The sequence below is a fragment of the Chrysoperla carnea genome, chromosome 3, assembly GCF_905475395.1.
Source record: "Chrysoperla carnea chromosome 3, inChrCarn1.1, whole genome shotgun sequence".
Classification (NCBI taxonomy): Eukaryota; Metazoa; Arthropoda; class Insecta; order Neuroptera; family Chrysopidae; genus Chrysoperla; species Chrysoperla carnea.
In genome coordinates this window covers 54439273-54466094 of record NC_058339.1, presented here as the reverse complement: position 1 = coordinate 54466094, position 26822 = coordinate 54439273, and the positions used below count along the sequence as shown (strand labels likewise).

General features: G+C 29.3%; 1 protein-coding gene across 4 annotated transcripts in view; it reads left to right on the top strand.

Moving 5' to 3' along the window:
* The window catches only part of LOC123296544 (reticulon-1-A), a 94908-nt gene that overhangs the window by 52122 nt on the left and 15964 nt on the right, over window positions 1-26822 (top strand). Inside the window, exon 1 of one of the 4 annotated variants that reach the window (XM_044878058.1) lies at window positions 8554-8689. The exons of 2 other annotated variants lie outside the window; for them this stretch is intronic. In XM_044878058.1, coding sequence (XP_044733993.1) covers window positions 8632-8689 — 58 coding nt within the window. In that variant the 5' untranslated portion in view covers window positions 8554-8631. Of the gene's footprint in view, window positions 1-8553; window positions 8690-16866; window positions 17078-26822 lie in introns of those variants that run through there. One more of the 4 variants, XM_044878059.1, reaches the window with a different exon arrangement.

The window sequence follows — 26822 nt, the reverse complement described above, 5'->3', positions numbered from 1 at the left end:
TTTATATTGTATCTGTATTATACAAAGTTTTATATAAATCGATTCAGTAAATATGCTGAAATGCACGATTTTCATGCTTGAAATTATGAGAGTTATTGTTAAAATCAGGAAGTGTGATCACAGTAAAAATTTGTAACTAGATTGGTTGAATTTTCGTCACACGGTATCGTTATTGATTTAAAAACAATCTAAAAAGAGACAGACAAAGGTAATTGAATAATAATACATTTTTGTAGCATGCTATCTACTACTGGGGCAAAGAATTATATCCTTTAAAAACCTTGATTCAAGCATGTTACAATACATAAAAAATTGACACAGATATAGACAATGCAGTCGAACCTCAATAAAAGTCCTTCGAAAAGATTTTGCCAATATTTTATTTCCTTAGAGCGTTTGCTACTACCATTGTTGTCTCAGTCGTTCAAAATAAATCTCTCAATTAGTTTTTTTCTTTGATAGGTGGTGGGTAAAACTGTTTTTATGACTGCAAATCGAAGTTTCACCTCCTTTAACTCCATATTCCATAACTCAAATTGTTCTAATAGCTTTCTAAATAGGAAATATTTTTGTGTGTGAAATGTAAAATTGATAATCCTCAACCAATCGAAAAAACTTTTTTTGGCAAAAATTTTTTTATTTCTGCATGAGGTTTGAACTATCGAGGTTTAACTGTATATTGATAACCGTTTATATGCTATTTGTCTTTATCTGGTATTATTTTTTTATACGGCTGTATATCAAATCACTTCTTATTGTTGATATTATTCCATATACTCGAAATCGTTTCTTTTAAAGTTTAGATCTTATTAAAATTACACATTTTTTTATATTCGAAAAGCGTAGTTATTTTCGTATTAATCATTTGAAATACATGAAAGATATATAGAGTGTACCATTTCATTGGTACACTCTATATATGGGAGAAATTATGCTGAGATTGGACCTAGTTCTTCGGGTTGCTTTAAAAGTCAATTTAGATTCTAAATGTTAGGAGATAGAATAACACTTTAAATTAGAAAGTTGATCGTCATAAAAAACTAACCATTTTTATCTAAAACATTTTTTTGAAAAAACGTTAGCTTTCGGAAGAATTGCTACTTACAAATATGTCATTATTGCATTTAATCGAAAGAAAATATGCTCAAAGTTTGAAAGTTATCGATAATTGTAGGTCAAAGTCATGGACACAGGCGAATATTGTCCTGGACAACTTTTGGCTAAAGTATTCCGAAGTTTAGCGTGTTTTCTTTCCATTAAATACAATAATTACATACTTTTAGGTAACTTTTGCTTCGAAAGCTGACGATTTTCTAAAAAATGGTTTGGATGAAAAATATCAGTTTTTTTCTGAGGATCAACTTTGTAATTTAACGTGTTTTTATATCTCTTATCGTTTAAGATCTAAATTGTCTATTAAAGAAACCCGAAAAACAAGGTCCAATCTGATGTCAGAACATGACATCAGATGATCCATCAAACTCTGCAACTTATTGTTTAAGTTAGTTTTTGATTGGTTAACTAAAAATGAACTATTAGCTATTATAGATTAAATGGTTCACTCTGTAGATAGAAAATATGTAGTATAAAAATAATTTTGTATTTTTTTTTTTGACATTTCAGCTTTATGACGTCAGTTAATTTTATTATTCATGTAAGAAAAATAACTTAAAGCGATAAATTTGACATTTTACTGAACTGATAATACAAAATTGCCTATTATTCCTACAACATTATCATCATCATCATCACAATAAATAATGAAAACTTACTACCTTTCCACAATAACTCGGAAGGGTTGTGTTTTGTATAACGACTACTTACAACTACGACTGCATTATATTTTAAGTATATGACATTGTAGAAATTATAACATGTTGTTAGATTTTGTCATATCCATATGTGTTTGGTAGCTGTTGTTGTGTGGTGGTTGGTGTAGTTTGGTACTTGACTGTAGTGGGTGACGAATACCTTATTTGTTCGGTTAAACGGTTATAAACTGTCTCATACGAACTGGAAATTGATTTTCTATTCAAGTGTACGTTTTGTGAAAATTGATATATTTACATATACAATTATAATCAGGAAAAATTTTGGTCTTAAATAATTAAACAATTTTCAAAATTTAAAAATTGAGGCTTTAGAATCAAAAAATCTGTAATTACTCTTTAGAACTTCATAAAAGATGTGAAAATAACCTTTCAGGAGTTTTTCCATACATTTAACTGTTTATAACTCAAAAACGGTTAACTTTAGAGAAAAATCACAAGGAGGTTTTTTGTCGTAAAAGTACCCAAAAAAACTCTACGATTAGTAGTTTAGGCTGTGCAATGATCCGTCAGTCATTCAAGACAAAGAATTTTATAGATATAGATTTGACCAATAAGGTTTCTCTCAACATCCGGAATATTAATCTATAAGGTTTTTTGAACAAGAATCAATTGACAAAATGTGGTCTTCGATTTTTACACACTCAACTCTATCTAGCGCCTGCTCTATTATTGAAATGCTTTTAGATCAACAAAATGCTTTTAAATTTTCCCGTCTGTTGCGTATATGAATAAGTCAGACGATTTCCCGACGCGAAATCAAGTCACATATGTCTCATGCTACGTGTGTAAGGCTTTTAATGACTTATATTGAAAGTAAGATATTTTGACGCGTGGCCCATTTACCTTAATTTGGCATGCCTCTGAAAAAAGATTTTCCTTTGTTTTACGGTATTATTGATTATTCTTGTATGCAATTATAAAACATGTAAGAAAAAAAACACTTGTTTTAAATTTTTATCAGTTTATATAGGGTGATCCAAGTTATACCATCAAGATTTCATCAAATGGCAGATATCGTTAAAATTATTTCTATTTTGCCCAGTACACGTATGACCGGAAAAATGACTTACAATGTGTTAAAATTTTAGGAAAAAAGGATGCTATTCTGAAAATTGCCAACTGGATGACAAAAAGGGCACATAAAGACTCAGCATGGGGGATTGCATAACGTTATTGTGTTTGAGTCATGGGCACTAGGAACTTTTTTCTCGAAACGATTTAATGGCACATTTAATTAATCACTATAAGTCTTAAATCATGAAGGACCCTTTATTCTTTCTGTCAGAATTTTCAATTTTTCTAAGCACATGCCCAATTTTAATAAAACTATTATATTTTTCCAAAATTTCAGCACCTCGTATTTAAAAAAGTCGCTTTTCAAGTCTATTAATAAATTGTCATTATTTTAATGTTATTTATCTGCATTTGTTGAAGTACTGCTTATAAAAACTTAGATCACCCTGTGCCCGACATATGAGTAAGTCTCTAGTTAACTAGTTTTTTTTTCTATTGTTAGGTTGAGGCTTGCATGATTGATTATTTATTAATAGTGAATTAAATCCGTAATTATAGATAATGACTTTAAAATCAATATTACTATATTGTAAAATTATATTCATACCCATCGGTTATGATTGTTGAATACTGTACACTTCAATTCATAATAAAACAATCTTGATTGCAGACAGAGAAGAGAAGATACTTGTCAAAATGCTAAATTACTAATGCTAGATAGAATTTCATAAAAACTGTTTTAATTACAAACAAAATTTTCATAGAAACGTACGATTTATATTTTTGTATACCCTCCACGGAAATTATCTTCCAATTTCATTTTTCAATCTTTACTGGTTAATGGTGTACTACTTTTCGTTTCTGGCTTCCGGATCTATCGAAAAAAAGGCGGGAAAAGCTCTGAAGTAGTTAATTTTTTCTTACATGGAAAATCGTTGAAGTAGACGAAAAAGAAGCAGATGTGATAGATAACTCGATGCGTTCCACCGTAGATCACCTCGGAAATGAACGAATAAGTTCGCATATTAAACCCAATCTTTTCTGGCAAGCAGCCGTCTATAAATTACGTCACATGTTAAGGGGAGAGAAGAGGCCAACGAAATGTGACATTGTCTGACAAGGAGCAGGGAATCAAAGCTGTTGTGACGTCACATGTCAAAATTTAATATGTTAAATCGCGAAATTTATACGTAGTACAAAAAACATAAAAATATTACTAACTCCATCTATATTTATAAGATTTATTTATGTATAGGTTTAAGTCGTCAGCGAGCGTTAGTTATCTGCTAGACTTTCGAGACGCGCCAGCGCTCACGGTTTGACTTAATGTTAATTTTATTAAGGATTATTTTTAATGGAAATGAAAAATTTGAAACTTCTTTTTATTTAAAGAAATATAAAATTGAAAAATATGTTAAGTCACACCAAGGAGAGGGGGTTTTATCACCTGTAACAAAGAAGGGGTGGGTCCAAAAATCATAACATTTGTGTCACGTAATTTATAGATGAAATTATAAAAGGAACAACTTTCTATTGTTACGCGAGTTGCAGGTTGTATCGAGTCATCACTACATCTTCATTTCGATAGAAATTAAATATCTCTAGTTTGAATTTTTTCAGAATAGAATAAACCTCGAACTTCAAAAATAAATTCGAAATTTCATGATTAATTTACAGAATAATTTTTTTAATGTCTCAAAAACATAAAATATGCATACTAATTATTTGAATATGATTATGTGAGACAGACAGTGCGATAGTAATGATATATTTACTATTCGGTCTATTCATATTGTCGAGGTAGTGACCACTTTAAATATAGATTCTATGAAAAATAAAAACTTCATATACATATTTCACTACAGTGGCGCTACAAAAAACCATTGCTCAGTATATATAAATGATAAAGTTGATTTATTGAGACTAAATATTTAAATTTTTCGTAAAATATTATTCTGTTTACCTATTTTATATATATTCGAGTCAATATTTGTGTCTAGTTTTTCTAACTAGACTTGAAAGTTATTAAATACATTGTATAACTATTTATGAGGCTTCAATTTATTTAATGTAACACTATGTTATAACCAGTCAAAGGATTTAAGAGAATCCTTATAAATTATTAATTAATTATTGTAAACTTTTTGCATTGTGTTTTGAATAAAAAGAATTTTAAAGTTATTCAATCTAAACTAAACTAAAACTCCCAAAAGGATATTTTACTGATTTCAAGAAACCATCTTAGATTATTAGATGGAATTTATAGAGCCCATTAAAAGTGGAGGAGACAATGTCTCATCTTCTCTGTCACTGCCCAGCTCTTGCCATGAGGAGATGAACTTACTCGAGCCAGCCTCTCCTTTGACGACCTCTCCGACCTAAAGTCCAACGTCAAAGCTCTCCTGCTGTTCTTAAACAGCTCCAAATGGTTCATGGAGTAGAGGCCGGGTATGGGCCAACCCTTTTTCGGTATCACAAAGAACCCTATGGTCTAAGTGTGCCCCACCTCAAGACAGCCACTCTAACCTAAACTAATCTAACCTAGCATAATGTTTTATATTCAACTATAGTTGCTGAAGAAAGAGCTTAGCCAATGCCTCCATTTTCAGCCAAATAAGTTTGATGTCTATGAAAGTATAATGAGATATAGCTTATGATTAAGACTTTGAGTTTATGGGTAGACTTATGATTAAGTTGTATATATATGGCCGGACCAAAAATTAAATTGCGTTGGCTTAATCCTACCTTAACCAACTATAATATTTAATAATTTGTTATTTCATATCCATGCCAATCGAAACTATTTTTAATCACGCGATTTAAAAAATTTAATTCAGGATTTTTTAAATAAATAATCCATAATTATTTTAAAACCCATAATACCACGGCAAATAAATTTTAAAACCTATAATCTATGCAGATTTCACTAATTTTTTTACAATATTTTTTATACTTTCAAATAGCCTATTCTGGAAATTTCATTGAAATATACGAAGAGGCTTTCGACAATTCGTAGCGCAGGAATTGCGTTAGCTAAGCGAATTCCCTCAGAGAATAATAACACATTTTTTTTAACATCGAATATTTCGGTATTAATTTTTCTAGAAATTTTATTTCGAAAAGAAGGCGTCTAGAGAAAAAATCACAGGAATGATTAAAGAAATTTTTTCAAAATTCCATCGTCAGTACAAAAGCAATGGGGCTCCTTTTCTTTCAAAAATTACTAAAAATGACAAAATATAAAGGAAATATATAGTAATTTTGTTTGGAAATTTTTTTTGAAAAATAAATTTCAATATATAAAGGATATTTGAATAATTGACTGTGTATGGTACTGCATGTGAATTATTTTTATTTACGTCTGTCATTTTGTTGATACTCTTTTTCAAAGTATTTCAAAATAAATAATACATGTGGAAAAAAATGGCGCCAGATATCAGCAATATTAATTTTCAAAAAAAAAATATATTACACAGATATATTTTCGAAATTAATCGCTCATGTTATAATGAAATAATATATATGCTGCAGTCTTAACACAAAGTTTCTAAGAATCGATTCTGAAGAAAAATCAAATTTAAATTTTTACAGAAGTTATATATTTTTAGTATTAAGATTTACATGGAACCAAAACGTATTCAGTCGAATGAAATTTTAATTAAAAAATGTTTGTAGTATGTATAATAATAGTTTTTTTACTATCGACTGTTTATTTGTATTTGTGTGATTTGTGATGAGACGAATTCGGAACCGTAAGCAGGAATGTTGCCAATTCATTATATCTTCTTTTTATCTTTTGTACATTTTATTATAATTCAATCTGTGATTCTCAACTTTGAAGCATTCAAAAACCAGGAAGTAAAGCTTTTTTTATGTATATTCTCTAAAGTGAAAGATGGAGCTCAATGCCTCAATGAATCAAGTAAAATTTATCAATGAGACTTTGGTTTATTTTGGACACTGTTTTCTGATTAATTTGTTAAATAGGGGAACAGAAATTGAATTTGTTATCAAGCGTGAATGAATAATGTTACAAAATCGCTGATTTAATAACCCCAAATCAAGCATTACATCGATTTAAGAAAAATTTATACAGTGTGTCGTATTTAAGATGAAGATACTCTCATATTTTTGTTATTTATAGGAATATCGATTTGAAATTTTGCGTAATACAGGGTGATGGGTCACATTTTTGAACTGCAAACCCAGCCTACTACAAATTGATAAATAGGGCCGATTCTTAATTTTGCCGAGCGCCGTTCTAAATTCAGTTAAGTGTCTTAAAAAAATGTGACTCATCACCCTGTATGATTGTGCAAAATTTCAAATCGATATTCCTATAAATAACGAAAATGTAAGGGTGTCTTCATCCTAAATGTGACACACTGTATGATTGGTCATCCTTTTTTGAGAAATAGTATAGAAATCAGGGTAAGACATATTTTGGTTCGTTTTTGAACTAGCGATTATTTCGGCACTCGATGAACGATGTACGCTCCATTGATGTTGGGAAATATTAAAAACTTGTTAAAAGATGTTTTACCCTAAAGATCTATTCTATATTCTTCAACACTATCAGTAAAATTTGGTATGACAATTGCATTTCTAACCGAAAATTACTGTCTTAACTCTCGAGAGACAATGATGCTCTTGGGAATCAAAACGTACTTGGAAAGAACGAAATAGAGGGTTTCAATTGTTTAAAAAAAGTTTTTATCTATATTTCGTCTCGTAGTCTCGACATTCTACTAAATTTATTGTCAACAAATTCTTATTTATTGGTCTGCTCTTATGGCACATGTGTTAAGTTTTAAACGATTGACAGTCACTGGATGGATTACCACTACACAGTCATCCACATCTTCAGTATATTAGTAAAATTAAATAAGTATAATAAAACGTAGGTCACTTTAAATATATCGTTAATTGTGTATGTATTATTATATGGGTAATATAGAGTTTATAAAATAGTAAAGGTTGAATCATCTTTAAGATTCTACAGATACTACTGTTATATACAGACAAAATCTTAATTTTAGCGTTTAAAAGCATATTCTTCATCTTAAATGCGACATACTAATAAAATTTGTTTTTTACCTTTTAGCCCGTTTTATGGTAGGGCAGTCGTGGTTTTTAATTTTTTAATTATTTATTTTATTAGTACACCCATTTATTATATGCAGTCTGTTGTTTTTGATTCAAAATTTAAGCTCTTAATCCTTATCAGATTCTCAACAATTCTCTAATCTCAGTTTCTACGATACTGCGAATTATCCACATGGACATCCTAAACTATACAAAACCGCACTCATGGGAGCTAGGTTAAGCAGGCAAGAGAAATTATAGGACTTAATGCTCCAAGATTTTTTATTCCACCTTCAACACTTAAGAAACTCTCGTTATTTATAATTAATAGTTACATATTGTGTTAATAATATGTTGTATGTGTGTGTCCCCAGCTGCTTGTTGGTGACTCTGAGTGTGACTCTTTATTGTATATACTTTTTGCCCAGGTTCGGGTCGCCCTATTAACTAATCATCAGTTGCGTATTGAATATAGTAGTTCTGTGACAAGGAACTCTATTAAATTTTTATATCGATGTATTCCTAGGGAATTTTTTTTTGTTTTGTTTTATATGTGAATCGAACATTTTTTTATATTCCTTCCAAAGTGTTTCACTTTTGGTTTTTTAGAATTTTTTTAAAATAACTTTTAAGTGGTGATAATAGTTTTAAATATTTGGTGTTAAAAGTGTATTCGAGATAAAAACAAAAATATTTCAAAATGAATCATATTGAAGCGATATTGGAATTAATACCAAGGAGTTTTCAGAGGGAGGATTGTAAGTAATTTTTTTTCATGGAAATTTTTCTAGTTTTTTGTTTTTGAAGTCACGTGTTGTAACTAATTTTCGTTCAATCACTTTTGGTCTTGTCTTTATTCACGAATCACTTATTCGTTTTTCGTAACGTTACGTAATGAAAGCATTCAATTTTAAATATTTTGTATTATTAAGGTTATTCGATTGAACATACTGCTAAATCAATTTTTTTTTATAAAAAATAAATGTTGGATTTTACAATATCGGAAATTTGAATATTCAGCGTTTTAGCAAATTTTTATTTTGAAACGATGTTGGCCACATAAATGCTTACGTTTTCAAGACCTGATTTAAATTTCAATTACTTTATAAATATTTCTAAGATTTATATTTGATTAAATACTACACGGTTAAACACCGTCTAATAGTCTTTACCCAACCTGAAATAATGATAATAAATTCTATAAATTAAAAATTGTAGCTATGAAATTTAGATAATGCATTAGACTTTATATTTATTCAAAGATTAGTGTATTCGACCCTGAAATTTAGAATTCCTTGGCGATTACTATTAAAAAAATCACATGCGACTTTTGGCTAGAGTGCTTAACGCATTAATTAATTATTCGTGTAGCCAGTTTATCATCAATACATGCGTATTGTATCTGTGTATAATATTTTTATCAAATCGAAAATATTATTTTTAAAATTTTAATTAACTGTAGTTATGGATATAATAATGGAATATCAGTAATTGATGCCAGTAAAATCCTCAACAAGGCCTATAAGTTTTGTATATACAGATAATGTTTTTTAATCCAAAAAGTTTTTATATGCAATTTTTTAACATAAATATGTTAAATATAATCTAAAAATGTTCAAAGTTACTAAAATTATTAGTCACAAAATATGCGCTGAAATAAGAACTTAAAAACTTCTTGAGGGTTTTACTGGCATTTTGTAGTTAAAAAACTACATATTTGTATCATTTTCTTATCATAATTTCATTTTTGTATTCGATATTTAAGATATAAACGTATATAAATATACAATGTGGGCCATTTTAATCTTTACACTTAAATATCGCGTTCTGTAGTTGATCAATCAAAAAATAACTTTAACAAAAGTTGGAAAATTTGATGGGGGGTATCATATTCTGATTATAATCATAATTCTTCGGGTTTCTTTAATAGCCAAGATCCTAAACGGTCATACATAGAAGAACACTTTAAATTAGAAATTTGATCCTTATAAAAAATTTTACACTTTTCATCTAAACCACTTTTTGCGAAAATCGTAAGCTTTCGGAGGAAATACGACTTAACAATATGTCATTATTGCATATAATCGAAATGAAAACACTCAAACTACGGAAAATTGTTGTCAAAAGCAATAAAGGACATTCAGCCTGTGTCTATGACTTTGACCTACAATTATCGATAAACTTTAAGCGTATTTTCTTTCGATTAATTGCAATAATAAAATATTTTTAAGTTTCCTTCGACAGCTGACGTTTTTCGAAAAAGTGTTTTTTATGAGGATAAACTTTCGAATTAAAAGTGTTATTCTATCTCTTGGCGTTAAGAATCTAAATTGGCTATTAAAGCAACCCGAAAATCTAGATCCAATCTGATGTCAGAACTGATAGTCCCCCAAAATGTGAGGGAAGATTGATGTGCGAGAAATGATAAAAATGTGATGTTTTAAGGAACGTTTTTTTATATATAAGAATAATGCCCAATGCACATAAATTGAAACTTTACGCGTATAAGGGTTGAAAAAAGACAGAAACTTAATCAGAAAGATTTTCCGAGGTCAAATTGTTTTGTATCGAATCTACTGAACTGAATTAGATAAAACGACAGTTGACTAGACGTTATTCAACAAAAGTTTTTACCTTTATCAAGAATCCTCCTGGTTGCTTCCTCCTAAAAAAGAAACAAGAAATAAGTATGATAAGAAATTTTCTGTGTAAGTAATATGTATTTATGCTATTTTTTTTTTTATAAACTTTTCCCGAAAGCTTGGTTGTTGAACGAAATATGAATATAAAAAATCAATGAAATATTTACTTATTCAGTATTATAGTTTTTATTTTGAAGCTTAGTAGTTTTTTCTTTTCATACACTACTTTTTAAGTCATATTTCCCCTGAAAGTATAAACTTATGCATTAGATAGAAGGTAATAACGGTAATATTTATAATAACCCGCTACTTATGGATATATCCAGCGACCTCCTATGATTCAAATGAGCGGAAAATGGATTTGTAGGATTTTATACTAGGCGGATCGTTGTTATTATTGAGATTTCTCAGCGAAAATGGATGTATAGGTTGAATTAGTGACAAAGAATTGTATTTTGAAGGTATCAATCCCAAGTCCCGTAGGTATCAACACCCAAGATGTTTTCGATTTTCAGGGCTTTGTCTACCTTCACTTTTAAATTGAACTAGACGATTGAATTGTGAGAAGGTTGTGATAATTTTCCAGTACGCCATCCCCGGCGTTTTATGTAATATTTCATTGTTTTCAAACACATGAAAAGACAATCCTATTTCAATGTTTTATCTTTTATGAAGCATATAATGAAGGGAAAATATAGCTTTACTGATGGAGTTCTGCTGCTCATGTGCTCTTTTATTTATTTTATTAAAATAATTTTCATTTGATCATCAATATTTAACTAGATGTGTCCTGGATAAAAACTTACTGGCGTCATATTTATATACTGTCTGAATCAATATATTACATGTGTGTATTATTTAATATAGTATGTTCACTTTTTTTTTACCCTTTGTAAATTGTCAACAACAAGCAAACTTGAAGAATGATGAATGGAAGAAATGAAGTTAATTAATATATTATATTCAATTCTTAAAATCTCGAAAACGAATATGAATTTTACTTCTTTGTTAAAAGCTATGGAAGTATTAGATTTGAAAAAAAAGTGTGTCAGAATTTTCAACGGAAATTTTCCTATTTTTTCCTTTTCCCAAAACAAAAAGTATTCTTCAATCAAGAGAAGTGCCCATTTTTGAACGCAAGGGCTAAAGACTTCAGAACCCAACCAACTCCTCTATAGTCAACAAACTCAACCCAACCAACTCGTAATTACAACAATACTCCGGGCTTATACAATTTTCGGACTTTTTTTCCGGATCTATTTTTTTGCAGACTTACTTTCTTACTACGCCAGACTATTTTTATTTTTTTTTATTTTAACTTACTGTACGAGATTTAATTTATAAATTATTTTATGGATATTTAATTTATTTTATGGAATTCCGTCCATAAAAACCAAAGCAACAATTAAAAATTCGAATAATAATAGATAGTATTTGTATATGATGATGTCTGTTACCACATAAATGTAATAGGAAACTAATTGTCAAACCAAAGTTCCGTTATTATACATTTCATACATTTCCTGTTTATTAAAATAACCATGTGGTTGCACAAATGATGAGATAATTTGACACTTTTTCTTCAATTAAAATTTATTTTTAAAACAAATGGAATTCCTCGCTTTATATAAAGAAACTCAATTGGTAGAACAGGATTCAGAAATTTTCAATTAAAAATTTTATATATTCCATTTTCTCACTTTTTGGATTATTTCATTGCTTACTAAATCCTAGAATTTTTAACTTGATTACTCGTTACTTCATTCCGATTATTCACGACCCGGTTGGGTCACGCGACCAGAACATTTACTAGAGCTCTATGAATTTCAAAAATTCATAACGCTAGTGGTGATTGAAAGAAGCTACTTTACAGAGTGACTGAGAACTGGCTGGAAGAATTTTTTACACCCCATATATCAAAACAAAAAGTATCTGTACGTTTTTTCTAGCACGATGTGAAAGAAATATTGTAATCATGAAATTTTTTTTTTTAAGATTTCAACTGAAACCAATTTAGAGCAACCTTTTCTCTAGTTTCGCCAGGATATTTGTATGCACGTATCTCGTATATCTAAAACTCGGTTAGCCGTAAAAAATATTGGATTGAGACCTATTAAAACACTGGTAAAATTTGGTACCTATATAAGAGTGATTTACAGGATTTTCTGAAATCTTTTAAATTTTTTTTTGCAAAAAATAGAAACGACTCCTAAATAAGTCACAAAAAAATAAAAATAATTTAAAAATATCCACTCCAATCAATAATTTCCTTCAATTACGTTTTGAAGTCGATATCAAATAATCGTTTTTTTAGCTAAGAATATGATTAGCGTGAAATACTCCAAAGCGTTATTGCTCACAAGGAAATTATTGATTGGAGTCGATACTTATATTTTGTGCTTTTTAGTGAGTTTAGTGACCTTCCTACGTAATAAAGAAAGTCAGTTACACGCCCATATCTTATAAACTACTGAACTGATTTTAATGCAACAATTATGTGACCACCTCGAGAGTAAACCGTTTCAAACAAACAAAATCGGTGCACAGTTGGTGAAGATAAATCTGTGAACATACATAAAAAATACATGAAATCAATCACAGGAAATTTTCGTTTTTTGAAGTCGGCTAAGAATAATTCAATAATTTAATAATTCATCATTTCTTTTCCAATATTTAGAGTAATATTTTCAATTTTCTACTACTAGCCTATCATGAGTAAAAGGAAACCACGTAGAGTCAAAATCAGTTTTATTTGTAACTAATAAATCTATTTTAGACTATAAATAAGAAATTTTCTGCGATAAAAATCGTAAAAAATATAAGAATTTTCTACATGGTAGAACATCCTACTTTATATAATCAATTTAATTTCTTGTTCTAAATAAGTTATTATAATTTTAATTCAATTTGTGAATACTTTGAATAAACTAACAAGTTTTTCATTTCACGTGGGATATTCATGCCATATTTTTATGTATAAAATTTTGAAAAACTGATAGAACAGGTTTATCTTAGCAACCATGTATAAAAAGCTTTGTATAAAACTGCATATATGATGATTGACTCATATTAAAAATAAAATTTTTCATAATTAATTTTTCTCTTTATACCCCAATGGAAAAATAAATAAAAGTAGGTGAGGAGTGAAGTAGTATATTAAAGCATTGAAAACCAATAATAATGCAAATATATTGTCTGTTTTTATTTATTTACATAGTCCAGACGCATATTGCAAAATATAATGTTATGATCGATAAAAACATCGTACTATAGTCTGGATAATAGATCACTGATTGCAGTGCACATAATAATAGTCCAATAAAAGCGGTAATATTTTTCTTTATTTTCTTGATGTTATAAAAGTGTGTTATAATTCAAATGAGTATTGGTCGCTATAACCGATAAGTCGTTATAGCCGACAATTTTTTATATTTATATAGAGTTTTGACAGGGAACTTTCATTTTCGTCCTTTACCGATTTTGACTATATATTATACTCTTAAGTTTCAAATGTTGTTTGTTTATTCTACTCTCATTATTTTTTGTGGCAAACGAAAATGACCCATTTTCGAGATATTGGAACTTCTAAAGAATCGTAAAAAGCAGCAAATACTGGCATGATAAAATTAAAGAAACAGGATAAAATATTTTTTGAAAATGAGAAAAGTGTACGAGTTGTTGGATCATTCAGGACCCTCTATGAATATCGTATTACTTAAATTTTATCGGAAGAAAACCTCTGAACCCTGGCTTGAGTTTTTGGTGAATAATTTGGTGACGACTTAGATTATTCTAAATATACTTTCTAACATGTCACATTGTGTCGCCTTAAGTTTTTTAATTTTTCTCGATTTGTCCCAGGCATACTGAGGTATTTCGGGAAATTATGATTTAGTTTTACTCAGGTTGATGAACGATTTTTATGGTCTTTAGCTATTGTCTTATGGAATTTTCCCTGCCTCCTAGAACTTTCTAATAGTCTTAGAACTTTCTTAAATATAAGTTTGCAGATTCCTGCATTAAACAGAAAATATTGTCTTTTCGTCAATTCTTTTGACGTCGTTTTTGAAAGTCATAATTAGGTCAAGCAACAATATATGGCAGTTATAATCAGACTTAAAGCTTAATATATCAGCATGGTCTATGGCATAGCTAGACCATTAAAAGAGAAGGTTATTTTTTAGGGCAGTTCATACCTTCATTTTAATAGTAATAGGGGATAATCCTGTTGTCGAATTGGCCATATAACTCAGAAAAATGTTAAACTCGACTTGGTACCATGACAAAATTTTAAAGTAAAATTAAAATTGATTAAAAAACGAAGAAGTAATAAGCAATCAAAGATTGAATTCAAATATTGCCCATCTCCTTTTAGCAAAACAAAGTTTTATATGTAATCTCTATGGCAATATCCACGTATGGCGTCACTAGTGGGTATTTTTCATCTGTCGAATTACAAATTTTAAATGTTCATAACTTGCATATTAGTAAAAAAATTTTAAAAACCAATTTCACTTTTTTATTCGTGAAGTGAGAATTCTTCATCTGTAGTGATAAAAAAAATTTAGTTCGATGCCCTATTATTGTAAGTTACTACGGTTTTAATATACTATTAGTATATCTATTCAACTATTGCTGAAACTCAGTTTAAGCCTGTTATCGTAGTTCTATTTTAACAAATGTAATAACCTTGAGGTTTTTCTTAAAATTGCATCTATCACAGAGTATATACTCCCATTTTTAATTACATTTTGTCTGCATTCCTAATAATCAAACGAATAGTGGTCAATACATTTTATAACATAGTAAAATTGTGACGACACATAACTATTCTCCTTCTACTTCCAGAGAATTATAATAAAATTCATGTTTTATATAACAATAATAGTTTGCGACATTTATTTTATAGACGCGTCTACACTCTTTATTATTCTAAAAAGACACAGCCACGTTTCTCTCTGTATTTTCCGTCTTTACGTTCGTTAAGCTCATGTACACTATGTAGAAGATAGTATTTACATACCGGGTTATTCAAAAAACGTACGATTACGTTCCGGTCAGATAGCAAATATGCTCAGCACTTCCGATAGTTGACGGCGTTTTTAGTGGATACTACTTTGATATTTAAAATCATACCTTGTATATTTTTTGTCATTTTTCAATGATCATCGATAAAATGTACCAGTAACGTAATGCTTTCGGGAGCTTTTAATTGGAGAAGTATTAATCTGTGGGGAAAATTTTAGAAAAGTATTAATTACATTTTTAATGAACTGAATATTATTCTATCGTATAGGGCAGGCAATTTTGACTTCGTGATCATTGGGAAATTAATAATACTAAATACTTTCAACTAAAACCTTTTTATTTTCTCCAAAAAAGGTACAATGTGGGCAGTCTCAACTTTGTGATCGACGGTGTGCCCAAAATATTGTATCGCGAGCTATTGATTTCATTCACTTCTCAGGTAAATACTTTGCCCCTCGAAGGCGTTAAAGTTCTGAAATCAGGATCTGCTAGAGAGGAAAAGGTTTCTACTCAGTGAAAAAACCTAGTAAGGAAAAGAAAATTGTCTACTGGAAACAATTTCTTGCCATGCGACAATCAGTAGCTTTAAATATAAATAGGGTTACTGGCCTAAACTGGGCTTCAGCAGGTGTTGAATAAATGGATGCATATTAAGAAACTATAGTAATTCACTAAAATTGTATTTCCATTTATCACTTTCAACCCACGTACAGAGATACGAATTTAGTTTAAGTTCTGCTTTGTGAGATAATTTTCCGCTTTCAAATCTTAAATTAAAAAGCCTTCAGGTTGAGGACTCAGAGAGCAAGAAGGGTCGAGGCTTTAACGCGACTGTCTTCAATTTAATCCCCGAAGCGGGCGGGTAGCAGGCTAGTTTTAACAGAAAATAACACAAAATATATTCCAGGATTAAGAGAAAATGAATTGCTTACCAAACTACTTAACGTGAAGAGAGATTAAAATGTCAAAATGAAGAAAGAGCATAGTTAATGATCGCTTCCCAAACAAATAAGGCATTTTACCCCTTTGTTTTAATCAATCTCTAGATAAAATAGTGTTATTAACTTTATTCCCTGTGTTCCCTTTTTTTTTAATATCCCGGTAATTGCGTGAACGTTCGTCGTATCGTTGGATGATTCCTCTTTTTATGGTGGTACACGACCACTACAGATATTATTATATGTAGTACTAACTAAAACGTTCTGCAGAATAAAATTGAAAATAGCGTCGCACACACCAAGTTAAAATAAATAATTTTTTGTGTAGAATATCTATCCTGCCTGAGGTATGATGTAGACTCTGTGTTTGTATGCAGGCCAGTAAATGTTTAAAAGTGTTGTGAACAACGCATTTTATTGTGTATAGTTTTATAATTTTTCTCTTTCTTAAAAGTGGACAATAACGTTACTTGTGTTAGTTTTTTACGACTGTGTGATAGTTGTGAATAGACAGAACAGTTTTTTTTAGCTTGAAAAAGTATGTATTTTAAAATCAATAAGCTTTGTTTAAATATGTAATTTGCAGGTAACATGCAGGTTTTTTTAATACTCTATTTGACGTTGTAATACGCAATATTTTTAGGGTGGTTGAATGAATCATCTATGTGTGTGTGTGTTATGAGTCAACCATGATATACCATCGTGTGCGTGAATAATTATTAAGTGCATATTTTATTTATTTATAAACGTAATATTTTCAATATTACAATTAAACAATGGTTTTTGTCTTTGTATGTGGAAATCAAGATTTAATTAGTTGCTGAATTAAATTGAATATTGTTGCGATGTGTATTTATATTCTGATCAGTATTCTCTCTGGAGCGAATATAAATAGATTTTTTTTAATCTCGAGAGAAACTATTCGATGAGTTTTGTTTGTAATTTGGACAGAGCGTTGCAAAATTTAAGTATCAAATTTTTCATTAGTTATTAACAGTCACTAGATGTTTGCTACAATGTCTTTACAAATCAGCTAAAAGGAGAGATTTGATATTTTCAGGAATATTTTTTGGATCTAATTTGATAATAGTTATTTATGATACTAGTGCAATGACAGCATTATTAACGTACGCCTACGAAATATGCACAACGAGTGCGTAGCACGAGTTGGACAATCGCAGAAGTACGTTAATAATGCGTTATCATACGTATTCGTACAAAACTTTATATACGCCTCTAAAATGTGAAATAAATGATAATTATTATATAAAATTTTTCATGTCTTTTGAGAAAAATAGAAAATTAAAAAAGTTACTATAGTAACCGCAATAGGGCGGTAATGAACTATTTTTTCCACGCATACTAACGGAAAATCTCACGGGCGTAAATAAAGCAATTTAATTACTACTTTAGTAGACTGCATAAGATTGTGGTAGATTTGGAAGTTACATGTTCCTAGTTCTGCCTTAAAAGAAAAAGTACTTCAGTGTTGGCAAAAATGACAGAAAATTTGCTCAAAATGAGAGCTGCATGTCTTTCCAATTTTACTAGTGCTTTAAGGGCTCCCAAATCGAAACTTAATGATAGTTACATTCAATCAGCGTTTCGCATCAGGTGCAATATTAAATCATTTCTTCAAGTACCGTAATAGGAAAATATGTTCATATACTCAGTTTTTCACTATATATTGTCAAAATATATTATTTTAACCTTCGTTATTTTTATCTTTCCAGGACATTAAATAATTCCTGAAATTTTCACTTTATCATTTTATCATAATACTCAAGCACACGAATTTAACAATGCCATTTTAGAAATTTATAATAAATTTTAAAATAATTTTTAAATAAACTTTGCGAGTAGTCAGCAAGATAGGTTTTTCATCGGCATTGATTTTACGAAAAAATGAAATGTATGTCTAACATTATCCAGGCTCATAAAAGTCGAACTTTTCCGGTTGAGGATGTGATCGCTTTAAGAAGTCTTTACCTTTCAATGTGAGAGGAGGGTATCTGCGAAGGTTTTAGTAAAGTGAAATTCGGAACTATCTAGAATTAACGAAAATAAACAGTTCCAAGGTATTTTTACAACATAAAAGAGGCCATAATGTTTTACAGACAAATACTGTAAACTATGATTCATAAAAATGTTTACCATGCTTGTAAATACGTCAGAATTATTTTACAATCCATTTTTCAGAAATATGTATTTGAAGAAATTAGTATAAGTAGTAGTAGTTATTAGTTTTATTAGATTCTTAAAATATAAGAATCCTAATCATTTGATTGGTAACATCTTTTTAGACAAAATATCTCCCATTTATACGTGCTAACATCATATTGAACAATTCTGTGTAGTTTATACTTCTGTTTAAAAATGATTAATTAGTATTTACCGAGTAATGTTTGAAACACTTAAACTTAATTACTATTTTATAATTTAAAATCAATATTATAATTATACGAACAGTAAGCATAGTCTTTAATATCTGCCAGATGCACAAATTTTAATATCATTTAAAATTCATTTCGTTCTGTTATTTTTTTCCAACAATTTTAAATTATGTTGAAATAATATTATAATCACGAAAAAGTGTACAAAGTATTTTGAAAAAAGTGTAGGTCAATTTCATTATTCGTGGTCTTAAAAATTTTTATATAAAGGTGAAGAAATGTAGATCGGTTCAAAATGCCATTTACATGTACCTTATTCGAGAAAGGCTTTGACATGGCGAATACGCGTAACTTTATCCGGCGTTTCTAAAAGGGGGAATATAAAATTTTTAAAGTCTGGCATACCTACTGCCTTGAACCTCTTCTATTTCACTTGTTATCTCAGAAATATTATTGTATTTTTTCACAAAACTATTAGTTTTCTAGGATCCAAACTTGTTTGTCCATTTCGCCAAAGATGTTCGATCGTATAAAATTACACTACTCCAGATTTTTTATTTGAATTTTTACAAACGTAATTTTAATCAGCCCTTTCGATCTGTACATTCTTTACTGTCTAAACTCGAAACCTTAGATGGAAGTAGTAAGCGGTTAATCTCTTGAACCAGTGGAATGTTTTGAGATTTTTAGAAAGAAGTTCTCTAATAAAATTTTTTTTTCAATTAAAAGAAATATTAATAATTAAAAAACAATATTAATTCTACGGTGTTTATCAGTGAAACGCACTAAAATATAACTTTACAAAAATGATAATGGTTTTAGGATACTTTCTGTTGGAAAATTGTGTTTGCTAAGGACAGACTCGAAAATTATAGAATAGTAACAATGGAATAGCGTGAGCCTCTGGTGAGTCATCCGCAACATACCACTGCCTATAACCTATATGAAACGTCTTCGATAATTTTTATAACTCTCAAATTTGCATGTTCAGAATGCTGTAAGAGGACACGTGAAGATGGTAGAACCATACTGATCCAAGTATCATACTGATTTTGACATGTGGGAATGAGAAAGACGTAATCATTCATAATTCTTAAATGCCATTTCGTATCATTTTTCTATAGAAATCGCAACCTCTTAGTTCATGAAAAATTGATTTCTTAATATGTAAGAAGACAGATTATTTTTTAAATAAAAATAACTAAAATATTATTTTTTCATTATTCTAACAGCGGATAATGTTTATTATAACATAAGACATATTTTCTTTATTTTCTCCAAAATAAAATTGTTACTTGTATCACTATGATTCTACCGTCCTCATATGTATTATAATAATATTCTACTGTTGTAAGAAATTACAAAAAACGATTTCCAATTCTGTTTTTTTGGAAAGTCTAATTTTGTGTGTTCACAATTTTCGATATACACTTTGTATAAAAAAAGTAGTGATTACATTATACTTTTATATTTTAATTTATTTTTCTTTAAGAAAGGAAGTTATAAAAAGTAATTGCTAAACGTATTTACAACAGGGATAATTGAAAATCGTACATAATATATTTTCTATCGTATTTTTTTTATACACAGCAGACTTATAAAACAGTCCGAATTCACTCGAAGAACATCCTATAAAATGGCTTTGTAAATTCTCTTGAATTCCTCTTTCCTTTTGGTCGTAATTTTGTTAAAATAGACCCAGGTGCCAGGTATGCAATTTCATAAAATATTAATCCATTTTTCCTTCTTCTTATAACAAATAAAATGTCGAATAATTATCATAAATATCTTACTGAATGATCTTTTTGCGATCAATGAACGATTTAGAATTTTAATACAGTATTACCAACTTTAAGAATTAAAAATTAAAAAAAAAGAAAAGTTTTTTAATATAATAATATTTTGGCACTGAATACAATTTTTTTAAAATTTAACAGTAATTACAAATTAAGTGCGTTATTTTTACTTTGAAAAATTATAATAATTTTATTTTTATCAAGTTCAATGTTTTAAAAACAAGAAAATTTTTCATGAATCGATGAAAATCTGTGGTAATTTAAGTTTTTCGTGCTTTTTATTAGACATGAAAAGAAATATTTTTAGACAAATTTCAGTTTTGTAAATAAACAATTCATAAATATTTCAAAAATTCAAATAGATATAAACATTCACGAACGATCAATTAGAACATCTGAAGTTTTCCCACACAAAGTTTTTGCGTGAATTGTAACCTTAAACATTTAGATGGTCTACAATATTTTGCAACTTCTTCGTGAGTGGAAGTCGTTTCGATCAATCTTCAATATTTTACGTGTGAAAACTTTGCTATTACATGTGCAAAAAAATGCGTGGAAGCTGTCATACTATAAGTATTTCTTGAATTTGTTGCTTGCGAATGCCTTCCCCACACTTTTTGTCGTTTTAAATTTGAAATAAGAAATTGTATATTTTCTTCCAACCCTACAAACGAAATAATCTAAAAAATGAAGACGAATAAAGGTCAAAAGGTTGCAATTGTAAAGAACAATATGATTTTTTATGGGACTCGTATAAAAATGTTCATATCGAGTGTGTAGAACAAAGTCATATTGATAAAAACATGGATTTTTTTTCCAAGCATGCGCGCATTCAGGAGCTCGCCCAAGCTAATTCTGCTGAAACCATAAAATTTGAGAAGACAATCATTACACTTTATACTTTGGGCTATTCTAAGCATTTTTTTGTCTCGTGATGTTTTTTCCAAAAATATTCACCGTTTTTGAGATACAAGTTATTAAAACAAAACTTAATTTTGGAGAAAATTTGATATTATGTGAAAATTAACGATTATTGTGTGGTTTTTCTATCAAATATTTCATTTTTAACGTATTTATGATACGTATGTTTTGCACAATTTTAAACAATTTTTATCTCATGACTTTTTTCACCACACCTCGCGTTATAAAAAAATTCACATTATTAAGCTAAAATTTTGTCATCAACAAAATTGACGATTATCGTATGGATTTGGTGATCAAATATTTGAGTTAAAAACGATATAAATGTGTATTTTAGACAATTTTAAGCATTTGTTGTGAGTGTCATGGCGTCTTGAATGACATCACGACGTACCAAATAATCATTTTTGTGCATTGTTATAAGCATGTACAAGCAATTGTGATCAAGTAACCTGTAATATTGTTTACATAGTGTTTCAAATGACATGACGTAATAATTTCAAAATACATCTGATTGGATTTGCTGTCACGTGACCGAATGCATAGTTTTACTAGAATTATTTTCTAAAAATCATAATAATCCTTATTTTTTATTAAAAATAATTTTGTGGTTTGTTATCTACATATCATGATTAATCATTAGAAACTTTTATCCAACCGATTTATTCTTAGCGAACGAAAGCCTATTAACCTTCATATTAATACTAACATCCAACTCCAAGGAAGCTAGTGTTAAGACGTTTTTGAGCACCTTCATTTAAGTTAATTATACGATTTTCTAGATAAATTGTTAAAAGATTCGAGGAACTTAATGACTGAACGGAATTAATTTTATTCAAAGCAGTAACGGCGAACAAACAAAACTTACAATTAAAATACATATAATATTATTGAATGTTTAAAAATAACAAAATTACTTTGCCTGCTCAATTGGTGCGCGCCACAGATAATAGATATATTATACGAATCAACGAATAAATTTATCTGACTGTCTCTATTCAATTCACATATAAATTAGTACGTGTTTGAAAATGATTTCATCTAGTAATATATTACACTAAAAATTTATTTGCAATGGGGATACTTGTCATCATAGCGTGTATTTGTGTTTGATATGTATTTTTTAAATAGACACACTGATATTAATTATGTTGTACCGTAATTGGATTTTGAAGGTTATCATTTATATACATTTAATATAAGATGACATCACTTTAATACAATCAAAATTATTTTTAATATTCTTCGAAATTGTTTGTAGATTAGATTATCACAATAATTCAATTAGTGTCATTTTTAAAATTACCAATTCGTCCACTTTCTCAAAGATAATCGAAGCAATACATCTGAATATCAATGAGACTCTTAATTAATTTCACGGTCGTGAATTCAAGCTCCACGTTGGTTCCCACTTTCCGTTTTTTGACAAAAACTAGTCTTTTTTAAAGGAAATGGAGTTATTGAATTTGTACTAATGACGGAATTTTGGAAAAATTTCTTTAAGACAAATGTGTTAATTTTTCTATCTCTGAGAGAATTCGCTTAGCTAACGCAGCTCCTGCGCTACGCTTTTTTTGAGAAACTTTATTATTTACGACAAAAAAATATTTCATAATATTATGTAAGTATTAAAGAGTATAACTAAACGGATTTTTATCATTATTAAATTGATTTATTTTTTTGAATAATTTTGGATGTTTGGGGGCAGGTTTTAACTATTTTAAACAAGTTGCACAAAGATTTAAGACCATAGGTCAAATAGTTTTTTGAGGATCATTGGAAGCATTTTTTTAAACCGTTGTTTTTTAATGTATTTTATCAATATACTTACCTAACATTTGTCAGCGATTCCTAGACCATATAATAAGCCAAATAATTTTTTAGCTTTGTGTTGGAGACATCTTTGCAAATGTGCATACATTCCGATAGAAACACAATTACTATCGTTACATTTACAAAATCAATTCTCGATATACTAGAAAAGGGGAATAATTTTGCTAGCTATAAATGTGAGGATGACATCACTTAAATACAATCAAAATTATTTTTAATATTCTTTGAAATTGTATTAATATAGATTATATTTGTAATAATTGTATTAATATAGATTATATAAAATGTAATTTTTAAACATTCTTTCACTATCGCATAGATAATCTAATTGAAATAATTCATAATCCAACTGAATATGAGTTCAGTCCTCGCGATAATAATAGAAGAGGAGTGTAATGTCTTCCTAAGTCTAAATTTGATGATGACACCATTTAAAAAAAATCAATATTATTTTGACCAATTTTTCGAAATTATGAGTGGCCGAATTATTTTTAGGTTAGGCAGGTTAGGTTAGAGTGACTGTTCTGGGGTGAGACACACTTAGACCATAGGGTCCGTTGTGATACCGAAGAAGGCTTAGTCCATCCCCGATTACTATTCCATGAACCATTTGGAGCTGTTTAAGAACAGCAGGAGAGCTTTGACGTAGACGGACTCCAGGTCGGAGAGGTCGTCAAAGAACGGCTGGCTCAAGTAAGTCCATCTCCTCATGACAAGAGCTGGGCAGTCTCCTCATGACAAGAGCTGGGAGTGACAGAGAAGATGAGACATTGTCTCCTTCTCCTCACCACTGTGACACAGCAATTATTAGAATATATGTTTTAGAATGAATGATTCCAGGGCGCTCTCGACATTTAACCGAGACATTTTAATTTGTTAGATTGAAGAGGTCGGTCAGAAGTGATACTCTCTTGTCCTGAGATTCATTGTATTGCCCTAGGCCTTCTCTAAGCAATGTGTAAAGTTTGGCGCAATATAACCTTATAGTCACTCAAATATGCAATTTAATAAAGTCATTTCTGCCATGCCAGTTAATCAACATCATAAAGCAGTGCTGGTGTGAGAGATTAAAAATTATCTAATCTATATTTGTAAAAAGTTTCGAACTAAAATTGAACCATTCATCTCAGTTATGCTTGATCGAACAGTGAATATTTAAGCCAAGCATGGTGAATTTGAGCAAATTATTTGCATTTCGCAACATTTTTTTCCTTATAGTCTGTGTTTCTCGTGCTACTTTATTTCGTTTCTAAATTAATATTTTCATTAAAATTTAAAATCTCTTTCAAAAATTATTTCAAATTGAATTATAACGTAAAATTATTGGTAATTGCATATTACACACTAAAAATCTAGAAATTAGTGCATATAGCAATAAAAATATTTGTGAAAATAATAAAAATCTAAATATAATTATAATAATAACATTGCGTTTCCATTTTTATTTGCAAAGTAATAAAAATATGATTAAATTAAACAAAAATAAATTTTTCTACAAAAATAACTCGATCAAACACAATTCAAAATTTGTTTTTATTGAAATAATTGATAATTTATCGTAATACAATATTTTATCACCAGCTTTTATTTGTTCATTTTTAAAGAGATATATTGAACTTTGAAATTTTTTTTTATTTAATTTCTTTTGTTAATGAAGCTATCAATAAATTCACAAAACAATACTCTACGTTCTTAGCACTCTGGAAATATTGATACATTATTTCAGAAAATTGTATTATTTTTTTCCCCATTTAATTGATAATGTAGGGTTCAAACAGTTGGTATTATCAATTATCGCTCATAGGATTATTATGTATTAATAAACAAAGTTATATTTACCAGTGGCGTAGAATTTTCAGTATCGAATAGCCATCCGCATGACCGTCGATCAAATCGAAGAATTCGAACCGAGACATTCGTTTACTTCGAGAGTAGCAAAAAGCATCAATTTACATTAATTAATTTCCTGTCAAAAATTGTATTCTGTGTGCAGTGATCAGATAATTCATCCTGATGATGACTACTTGGTAGTCGAAATACGTATTTATATAATACAAATAATTTATCTAGGAAATTGGGGCAAAAATCGAAAATTATTTCGAAATATCTTAGATTGCTCATGTATTATCTATGATAATATTTATATAGGCTTCCCCAGTTGCTTTTCTGTCTGCGTTCTCCACGTTGCTCCCTTTTGTTAATGATTAGCAGCCCCAACAAAAACTTGTTCGCCCACATTAAATAATTTTAAAATTTTGCTGTACCTAAAATCCGCCGCTATAGCGCCGGATTTCCTTGGCATAGCGCTAAATCTAGCGATGATACAATAAACGAAATATAGTTCTTTCTGGACTTTTTAGCGTCATTTCATTGACGGAAAATATTCCTTTGAACAAAAGAGTAAATACATTGTGACCGCTACAACTTCATCTTTTACGCCACTGGCTATTTCTCAATCAGTATTACTTATAATCAAAAATAAATAATTACTGTGTAGCTAAGGATTATCTGTGACTGTACTTCATAAAAGTAATAGATTTTTTTTAAAACTTGAATCTTATTTATTTATTTTTTTAATTATAATTTTTTAACCTTTCACCTTAAATTACAAATTTTAAATCTAGAGTAATTATCGCTTATTTCAGCAATATGTATACAGAATCATTGAATTGACACGTGGTTGTTTTAATCGGAACGCATTGTTTAAAATAAGTAGCAGAAAATTTTTCCCAGGCGCCCATAAAGTATTCTGACATCCTCCATGGCCATTTTTACTGTTCCCAAAATGTGGCCTGCTTAAAGTAGGTGTCTTATTTATAATTTGGACATGCTGTTTAACTGCTCAATATACAGTGTAACATTAAATTAGCGTACCTCAATATAACGACTTTCTCGATTTAACCTAATTCTTCGGAATCCCCTTGAATTGTCCATAAGAGTCAATGTAAAATATACCGTTTGCGAACATTTTTTACGAACAACCTTTTTATAACGAATTTAAACTATCAAAAAAAAGTGTTAAAGTCTCTAATTAACGAATTTTGTCAAACCAAAACCTTTAGAAAACGTTCCCATCAATATATGACACTTAATCCCATAGTATGTGATTCATGTCACGACAGGTTCCGACACGTTTTTTTCGTAAAACAATCATTGTTTCATGGAAAGCATTGTAAGTACTGCTGCTCGTCACTATTATTAAAGACTCAAGTTGAAATGGCTCAGAAACGTAAAAGGTATTCCTTGTCAGTCGCAGAAAAGCGAAACATCTTTAATTATCTCTTTATAACAAATTTTAGACCAACCTAACCTAATTATAACAAATTTCTTCATAAAACGA